This window comes from Myotis yumanensis, unplaced genomic scaffold (assembly GCF_028538775.1).
Source record: "Myotis yumanensis isolate MYYU_CA2020_CCGP unplaced genomic scaffold, mMyoYum1.0.hap1 SCAF_10, whole genome shotgun sequence".
Taxonomy (NCBI): Eukaryota; Metazoa; Chordata; class Mammalia; order Chiroptera; family Vespertilionidae; genus Myotis; species Myotis yumanensis.
Window position 1 is genome coordinate 39,075,752 of NW_027223761.1, and position 10,419 is coordinate 39,086,170.

Below are 10,419 nucleotides of genomic sequence, written 5' to 3' on the forward strand. Positions count from 1 at the left end.
TATAAACTTTTAGTTCCTCCTTATTTCCCATTTCTATTCCATCATCCTTCTTCCCATCTTTCTCCTACCCTCCCTCCCTCCCTCCCCATATTCCTTTTTTACTTTATCTTTACCCCTGCCCTCCCTCCCCTTTTCCTTCCTTCCCACCTTAATTTTTTTCTTCACTTCCTCCCTCAGACCTGCTTTGCTCCCCACCCCCCCCCGCCCATTTCTTTCTTCTTCCCATTCTTATTTTAAGCTCTACCAGCTCTCCTTTAAAACTTTTATTCCCTCCCTCTTTCTCTCTCATCCTATGGAGGGGGTGTAGGGGGGTTGGTGGCCTCCCCAGGCAGAGTGCTCTCAGACCGGGCGTGGTGTGCAGAGGTGTTTGTCTGGCACATGCACCTGGGAGAAAAAGAGGACTCCGGCGCTGGGCAGGGAATCAGCCTCACTTCCCCTGCCCAGCGCCGGGTGCAAGGAAGCGAGGCGGCCGGTGCTCCCCATTTCCCTGAAGCACCTGAGACACTGCTCAGAAGGTGCTGAGCCACCTGAGGCCAACCGGGGTAGGGAGTGTTTGCTTCTATCCCATGTTGGCGCTTGCTGTCTGCCCAGGTTCCTCTCAATGAGTGGGAAGCCGTTACCCTGGAGCACCCCACAGCTCAGCTCAGCACCCTCTCCTGCTGTGGGGCAGAACCCCCAGAGTGGGGCCCCCAGGGCACCGGACTGACCACTCTCCTCCCCCACAGGGGCCTGACTCCCACTGAGGCGGGTGCAGGGGCAGACGGGGCCCTGGTGAAGCCTCAGGCTTCCACACCTGCCCCTGGCTCTGAAGCGAGGGGTCCCAAACCTCCCGGGTAGTCAGGGCAGGCAAAGAAGGTCCCCCTGCTGCCCATGTAGCCTCCTGCTGGTCTGTCAATATGCAATTTGGTCATTACTGTGATGCCATTAGGACCAATTTGCATATTACCTCTTTATTATATAGACTAGAGACCCAGTGAACGAAATTCATGGAAGAGTAGGCCTTCCTTCCCCCGGCTGCTGGCACCAGCTTCCCTCTGGCACCAAGGACCCGGGCTTCCCTCACATCCCCAGCTTTGTATGGAAGGTCATCAGGAAGGATATCTGTCTGGAAGGATGTCTTGTCTAATTAGCATATTATGCTTTTATTATTATAGATAGCTTAAACTGGAAACAACTCAGATGTCCTTCAGCTGGTGCAGGTTTAAACAAACTGAGGTACATTCATAGCATGTAATAGTATTCAGCAATTAAAAAATGAATGATACCCACGTAAATCTCCAGAGAATTATGCTAAGTGGAAAAAAGCCAATTGCAAATGATTCCATTTGCATAGCATTGCTGTAGAGACATTCACATGTTAGATTATAGAATGCTGCTTCTGAATTCTCTGGAGGTGTTGAAACACCTTGTGCATGTATCATGTCACCTTCTAAAACCTGAAAATTCCAAGTGTCCCACTTGTTTTGGATAAAGGAATTTGTGCCTGTTTTTTTTTTTTTTTAAGGATGTATCCCCTCTATCCTCAAGGGTGTTGAGTTTATCAAATGGATATATATATATGATCACATATATATATATATATGATTATGGCTCATTTTCATTAGCCTGTTGATGTACTCTTTTGACTGATAACAATCACCAAAAGCAAACTTTCATCAGCCTCAATAAATCCCAACTGTTGCAGACATTCCTTATTTAAGCAATACTACCACACCAGCCAAAGCAATGCTAATTGAACAAGTTGCTTGTTTTGGTAGTTTTTCAACTAACAGTACAGTATGTTACTAATATTTATGTATATACATATATTTCTTTATTCAAAATAGGGTTTACTACAATGTCTATGGCATATGATTTTATTTAAAACTAGAGGCCCAGTGCACAAAATTCATGCACAGGTAGAGTCCCTAGGCCTGGCCAGCTATCAGGGCCGATCTTCAGGGCAACCAGTGGGGCGATTGGGGGAGGGGGGCCATCCTGGTACCTGCCTTGGCCAGCCTGGCTCTGCTTGCTCACCAGCCCCGCCCCCCGCACTGTCACTATTGGTTGCCTCCCTCTACGGGGTGACTGGCAGGGCGATTGGGGGACCCCCACTGGCACCTGCCTTGGTTGGCCTGGTGGTCAGTGTGCATCATAGCGACCACTCGTTCCTTTATAGATATTCTTTTAAGCTCTACCCCTCCTTATTGTTACATCATTTTCGCTGGCTTGGTTACTTCCACATGACTTCTTGGGTATATTATGTATATTTTCCATTCCAGAAGCACTGAGTTCCTATCATCAGATCGGTGAGGCTTATGAACGCATAATGATCCAGACAATGATAACTGCCCAATCATACTTATTTAGTTCTGATTATTTAAAATAAGAACTGTTTCCTCCCAATTACTTATGAGAATACCTCTTAAACTAAGAATATCAAAGATCTTTCTTTTATATCTCCAAATATTTCCACAAATAATTCCTCTCCAGTCTCAACAGACTCAGATTCAACAAATATTTCTTGAACACCAGCTAATATTTTTTTAATATATTTTATTGATTTTTTACAGAGAGGAAGGGAGAGAGATAGAGAGTCAGAAACATCGATGAGAGAGAAACATCGATCAGCTGCCTCCTGCACATCTCCCACTGGGGATGTGCCCGCAACCCAGGTACATGCCCTTGACCGGAATCGAACCTGGGACCTTTCAGTCCGCAGGCCGACGCTGTATCCACTGAGCCAAACCGGCTTTGGCACACCAGCTAATATTTATTGAGAAATACTCTGTTGCAGATGCTGTTATAAAAAACTTTCATCCACATATCCATTTACTCTTTGAACTCTGTGAGATAGGTATTAGAATTATTCCCATTTTACAGGTAAGAAAAGGGAGGCACACAGAGGTTAAATAGTTTTCCCAAGGTTACATGGCTGAACACAAGCAGTGTGACTGTGCAGCCCACATTATTAACCTCTACTTGCACTGCTTATGATAGACTGAGTATAGTGCCAAACCTTTCACAAACTTTATTTTGTTTAATCCTCAAAACACCTGTAATATATTTTATGGGACATAAATTAAACAAAATATAAATTATACACATGGAATTAAAACCCCAAACCCTAACTCTCAATTCAGTGATTCTTCAATGACATCATGGAATTAAGGGATGTTACCCACATGGATTCAGATGATAAAGGAAAAACAGTCTAGGATTGTTGAACCCCTATCAGGTTCTAAGCACTCCATCTATCTCAGAACATTTACTCCTCTCAGCAACTCTGTGAGGTATATCAATCCCATTTGATAGATTATGAATCTAAGGGTCACAGAGGTTAAGTAAATTGCCTAAGATTACATGAACGAGCTAGGATATAAAACATATTGGCCTGGCCCAAAGCCAAAGGCTTCCCTTTGACATGATGGAAAGAAATGCAGACTAACAAGGAAGGAGAAGGCAAGGGGAGGTTGTAAGGATATTGTGACATCCTCTCCTTCATGTAAGTTTCCTAATAAACTTTTATTTCCTAAATTTCCCAAACATGCCCTTTCCCAAAGACTCTGCCCAGTATTTTTCTCTTTTCTGTTGTATCTCTTTTGGTCTCTCGGGCTCCTGCTTCAGAGTCATCCCAAAGCATCAGGAAGAAGGAGGGAGGTGCAAGATAAAAGAATCTTTCCTGGGTTTGCAGCGTTCTCTGAATATGGGAGGAAGAGGAGGTGAAATATCTGCAGCACCTTTCTTTGTCCCAATACTTCAACTTTCTTACATACACCCCCTAAGCCTTTTCTAACCAACCTGGTCATCTCAGGAGGACCCTGAGTCAAAGACATCTGAATACAGTGAGTAGATTCTGTTATCTGCTGCATTCCTCTTGTCAAATTTCTCATGTTTACTTTCTGTCCAATACATTCATCTTTCTATTCCTCTCTACACCCAATAAAACCCAAACCTTATAAACATTTTTCACATCTGACCTGGTCTATTGATATGTAGACCAATATCAATTTCTTCATGTTTTCTACTTATAGGTGATTTCATTATTTATTCATACTCTGCCTGTCCTCCCTATACCTTCTATGATCTCCCATTATTAGTCTGTTCTTTCCATATTATAGTTATCTTGACCTAATCTTCCCTCACTGGATCTGTTGATATTTAGCCTACCAAATATCACCCATCTTATTCACAGATGATCCAATCTCTCTTCATGGAATCTGACTGGTCCCTATGGATCTGCTCACTCTTCTATATTTGATGTCTATGTTCCTCATATATTATTCCAACACTGTCATTTCTCTTTGTAATCCATTTAAATTATATACTCCTAATCATTTCCACACAATTCCTTTTTACGTTCTGCCTTCTTTATATTCCATTCCTATAAATCTATTAATCTATTCTGCCCGTAATATACCTTTATCTGTTTTCCATCTATACATGTATCCATTCAACTGTTATAATACCTTTACTAATCAGTTATTAAAGAAGACCCTATAATAGGAACTATTGTCAAAAGGAGAAATACCAGTAACTAACCTATATCTGTAGAAATACATATTTATAGATAGAACTCACCAACAGTGAAGAGGAAAGGAAAGAAAGAAGGACAGCTAATGTCTCTATAAGGAGATGCTACATGAGCCAAGACGTTAAGGCCAACTAGAGGTTAACTCAGGCTCATGGAGATTACAGCATGAGCAAAGCTACAGAGATAACACACATGCTGTATGCCAAGAGCTACGGGGTATACAATACATTGTAGGCTGTGGCAAGAGATAAGATTGTGGTGATAGCAGTGCAGGTCATGAAGTACTTATACACCCTGTTACATAACTTGAACATTATCATGTAGGCAATGGGGTACTATGAAAGGGTTTTAAGTAGGAGATTAAAATGGTCAGATTTTATCTTTAGTGGAGAGACTATATAGGTAGTGATACCAATTAAGAGTCCAGAAGTGAGAGGCTAATCTTTTGTTCAAGTATGCAGAGCATCAAATGTGAAAGTAGAAAAAATTAAAGGATAAGAAGAACAACCTGGGGCCAAGAAGGTCAAATGCACAGTGATTGGCACATAAGGCAGGTATCGCAGAGAAAGAATCAGGGTTAATGTATGAATGGCAATTGTACTTTTGAGATTGTTATTTATGAATCCAGTATATAATGTAGGGGTAAGTATGGTAACTTAAACTTCCAGGGATGAGAAAATGAAGATGTGTCCTTACCACTAGATTATGAGCTCCCTGAAGACTGAGTATATGTCTTATTTACCTTTTATGTATCACAGCTCTTAGCCTGTGGTCTGGAACATAGTTGATCCACCATAAACTTTGAAATGAATAAAGTGTGAGTATATACGGAAAGGATGGGTGTGATGGTAAATATTAGCCAGGGATATGGGTATTTTATAGATGCATTGAAGTACTCTTGTATTGAGAGACATGCCAAGGACTCTAATACTGATATTAATCACAGAACATAAAGAGAAGAAAACCTCAGTTATAACTCATTAGGTGGTTTGATGTTTTTATATTTCACATATAAGTGAGATATACAATATTTGTCTTTCTCTGTTTGAATTATTTTCCTTAGTGGAATGTCCTTAAGGTCCACCCATGTCATTACAAATGGCAGGATTTCCTTCCTTTTATGGGTAAATTATATATATATATATATATATATATATATATATATATATATATATATATATAACTTTTAGTATATGATGAATAATTTCTGGGGATATAATGTACAGCAGTATATCACAAGTATACTCTACTTAATTGTATACTTGAAGTTTGTAATGAGAGTAGAGCTTTAGTGTTCTCACCATAACAATAATGAAATGGTAATTATATGTGGTAAGTAAACCTATGTAGTACCGTTTCACATGATATACTTTTATGAAATTGTCACATTGTATAATTTAAATTTATATAATAGCATATGCCAATTATATCTCAATAAAGCTGGGAAAAAAACATTTGCAGGTTGAAGTGTGAGCACATTTGGCCCTGCTAACCTCATAGAAACAGGCCAAAAACTAAAAAGTAAACAATTTCTTGAGGGGAAATAGCACCCAGGTGTTTAGCTGATTCTACCCCTTCCCAATTCCCCTTTCTGATTTCCACACTCCCTTCCAATGCTATAAGCAAACAGAGGCAATAGTGGGGACACTAATCCTTTTTCCATGTCAACTCCCACATGGAAATGTCAACATTAGATCCAGAAGAGGCTTGAAGTTTGAAAAGAGCAAATTTTATTTTTGATACCAAGGTAAACAGAGAGAGTACTCTACTAAATGTGAGCTTTTATATTGGTCTTGATACTGTCAAAATAATTAAACAAGGTATTAGATTAGGTGGCTTTAATGCCTTGGTAGCCAACAAAGGTAAACAACCCAACGCTCAGGCAGGAGTCAATTGTAAATGCAATCATAACCAAGAAAACCATATTTTAAAACAAACAATCATAAACAGCCAACTAGGTCTTCCCAAATAAGGCAACCATTCAAGCTTTCACCAGTCACATAATGTCCTTGCTTTGCCTCCACATCTGCTCTATAGAAGCCTTGCCCCTAACTTCTGTCAAGGGAGCGCACCTAACCACTTTGAGTTTGGCACTGCCTGAGTTTAAGTCATGTTTGCTCAAATAAACTCTTAAAAAATTTAATGTGCCTCAGTTAGCTTTTAACAAAACTAAAGGAAAGTCTATTCTCATTCCAAGAGAGCACAGCTTTCAGAACCATTGGGAATCTCAGTTCTGTTGCCATCAGAATCTGCTTCCTAATATGATTTCTAGGTGGATCCCAGATCCTCCTCTTAAATATTATGTTATGTATGACTTTCATTCTACAGGTGCTGACCTTTTGGAACTTTGTTCCCTTGCAGGAGATGACCAACTTCCCTAGCTGAGCTTCAAAGATTCCCTCTCTTGGATATAAATCCAGGAGGTATCTTATAGTTCCTCTCCCATTTGCCTGAATATTTTGGAAGCTCTGAGATCCTGACTTCCTGGTTCCACCTCTTACTATCTGTGTGACCTGGAATAAGTCACTTAAGTATGTCTCAGTCTCCTTAGACATTAAGTGGGGTACAATTCAAGGTTCTTCTGAAGATTAAGTGAATTGTTATCTGCAAAAATTTTAGAACAATGACTATACTAATAATACATAGCAAATACCCAATTGTGTTACATGTTATTGTTATTCTTCCACTATGTAATGTATTTCATCAAATCAGAGTTGCAATCCAGCTCACAGACAAACTTTCATACTAGGGCATCTCAGGTGCTCTTACAATTCTTGTTTTTATTTGTGTTCTCCAGGGACCAGCTAGTGTCATCTTTACCTGGTGCTTATCAATACATGCTTCTCCATGTGCCAAAACAGACTCCTATCTTATCCCCAATACAAAGCAACTTATTCTTGTCTGCTTTTGTCCAGATTACAGAAGAGAGCAGCAGCCTCAGCTCAGGGATGAATTATACACACCACATGCATTGCATTTTACCAATGTAAACCCACCAGGAGAAAGTCTGGGTTCTTGCTGATGCCTCCTGAAGACACTCTGTTCTCCCTCCTGAAGAACAGTGGGCAAGACCAACCCCATGGAACAGAGGAACCAGAGTGGGAGAGTCAGTGAGTTTGTGTTGCTGGGCTTTCCAGCTCCTGCGCCACTTCGGGCGCTATTGTTTGCCCTTTCTCTGCTGGCCTATGTGTTGGTGTTGACTGAGAATACACTCATCATTATGGCAATTAGGAACCACCCCACCCTCCACAAACCCATGTACTTCTTTCTGGCTAATATGTCCTTCCTGGAGATCTGGTATGTTACTGTCACTATTCCCAAGATGCTAGCTGGCTTTGTTGTGTCTGAGCAGGGCCATGGACAGCTAATTTCCTTTGAAGGCTGCATGACACAGCTGTACTTTTTCCTGGGTCTGGGCTGTTCTGAGTGTGTCCTTCTAGCCGTTATGGCCTATGATCGCTACGTGGCCATCTGCCATCCTCTCCACTACTCGGTCATTGTCACTGGCCAACTGTGTGTGCAGCTGGCAGCCGTCTCCTGGGCTGGAGGTTTTGGCATCTCCATGGTCAAAGTTTTTCTTATTTCTCGCCTCTCTTACTGTGGTCCCAATATCATCAACCACTTTTTCTGTGATGTTTCCCCATTGCTCAATCTTTCATGCACGGACATGTCCACAGCAGAGCTTACAGACTTTGTCCTGGCCATTTTTATCCTGCTGGGACCGCTCTCTGTCACTGGGGCCTCCTACATGGCCATCACTGGTGCGGTGATGCGCATCCCCTCGGCTGCTGGGCGCCATAAAGCCTTTTCCACCTGTGCCTCTCACCTGACTGTTGTGGTCATCTTCTATGCAGCCAGTATCTTCATCTATGCACGGCCAAAGGCCCTCTCAGCCTTTGACACCAACAAGCTGGTCTCTGTACTCTATGCTGTCATTGTACCATTGCTCAACCCTATAATTTACTGCTTGCGCAACCAGGAGGTCAAGAGAGCTCTACGCCATACTCTGCACTTGTACCAGGGCCAGGATACTGAGTTTGAGAAGGCTAACAGAAATGGGTAGAAAGGAGGTGTTGTCTTAGAAAACATTCTTAAACTTGGGATCTATGTCTTTTATGAAGTCCAGAGGAGCTTCTGGGGCCGAATTTAGGGACTAGAGTTTCAAAGGTACCACCAACGAACTAGTCCAAGAGAAGGAAGAAGGATGGAGTGCAAACTAGCAGCCAGCAGGGGGATTTTTATGTAATTTACATAAAGAAGCTTTATGAATAATTCATCCTGGTGGGATGGGAAGGTTTGACTTAGCAGAAGACATGACTGAACATTAATACGGGGTGTCCCCCCAAAATATATACACACTTTAACGGCTGATAGCTCAGTTTTGAAAATAAAATGTATTTTAATAAACTCTGCCTTTATAATTATTCAACATGTTTGCATATTCTTTTGCAGGAGACCCTATATCTAAACGAACAAACAAACAAACAAATGTAGAACTGACATCTCTCTACATGCCCTTTCCTGGGTTTGCTCTTGGTTTTGGTTCTGAGACAGAAGGTATAGGAAAGGGAAGCAGAAGGAGGAAGCCACTCAAGGAAGCACAGGCTTCAGGAGGGAAAAACTTCAGGAGAATGGATGAGATCTCTTCTAGCTGCAGGCTACCAACTGCTTCTATGAGGTAATGGAGCCCAGGAAGTGATCATCCTAGTGTGAATTACAAGTCAAGGAGTCAGGAAACTGAGAATTGTGTTGGCAACATATCGCCTCCTGGGCAACAGGGGTTTAGCTTCCTTTCCTGACTGACAGAGGTTGGAGTACACATTGAACTAGTGGTTGAGTGCAGTTGTTTATTTAATCATCTGTCTCCCTAAAGAGATTGTAAGCTCCATGGAGTCAAGGATCACTTTTTCTTATTCATCATTTTATTACCCTGACCCAGGATACTGTTCTAGCACCTGGTTGTTGTGAAGAAACATAATCAATGAATGTAATTTGGAGCCACGGAGGAAAGGCACGTGAGTCACACCTATAGATAGGATTGGCAGGTGCAGGAACTAAACCCTTCCAGCTTCACTGAGTCAGAGGGAGGTACAAATTGGCTCAGCCTTGCTGGCAAAAAGAAACTTGAAAAAATATTATCACAAACACTAAAAATATTGAAAATATTCTGATTCAGAAAGATTTTCATAGGTAGATATACAATGCATTAGCTGTAAATTATTCAAGTAATTTTTTATTTGTAGAAGTTTAGCATATTTCTGTGTTCTCATTATCATAAAGGAAATGCACAGACATGTCCTCTTTGATACCCAGTCATCACGACCACAGGTTAATGTGTGCAGCTGGTGGTTTCCTCCTATATGACTGGTTTCATGAACATTGAGATCAAGGTCTGTTTCATTTCATGTCACCTTCCGTGGCTCCTATGTCATGAACCACTTTTACTGTAATATCTCATCAGTTCCAAACTGGCCTGCAAAGACATGTCCACAACTGGGTTAGTGGACTTTGCTTTGGGCTACTGTCATTCTTGTCTTCCTTTTCACCATCACCATCTTCTCCTATGTCTACATGGTTTCCACCATTTTGTTGTGGTTTTTTTGTAGTGTTTTTGATAGAGTAGAAGTATCTTATTGTGGCTTAATTTGCATTAATAGATCTCCCTATTTTTTACCACCTTTGCCCACCTCCACCCATTCGCCACACTCTTCCTTCTGGCCATCACCAGACTCTTATCTGTGTCTATGGATTATGTATATATGTTCTTTCTCATTCCTGAAAGATATTTTGACTAGATATTTGATTCAGTGTTGAATGTTTTTCTTTAGTGCTTGAAAACTAGTGTGTCCCTACCTTGTGCTCCAAGGTTTCTAATTTATCCTCAATTTTCAGAAATTTGTCTTGTG

General features: G+C 41.3%; 1 protein-coding gene across 1 annotated transcript; it reads left to right on the forward strand.

The window, feature by feature from the left end:
• Positions 1–7,592: 7,592 nt before the first annotated feature.
• Positions 7,593–8,576, forward strand: LOC139018060 (olfactory receptor 226). The gene has a single exon (XM_070426701.1). It carries the CDS (start codon positions 7,593–7,595, stop codon positions 8,574–8,576), a length of 984 nt encoding a protein of 327 aa, XP_070282802.1.
• Positions 8,577–10,419: the final 1,843 nt, after the last annotated feature.

Excerpts from the sequence above, each read along its gene's own strand:
- LOC139018060 (XM_070426701.1), top strand. The coding sequence starts at position 7,593 with ATGGAACAGAGGAACCAGAGTGGGAGAGTCAGTGAGTTTGTGTTGCTG.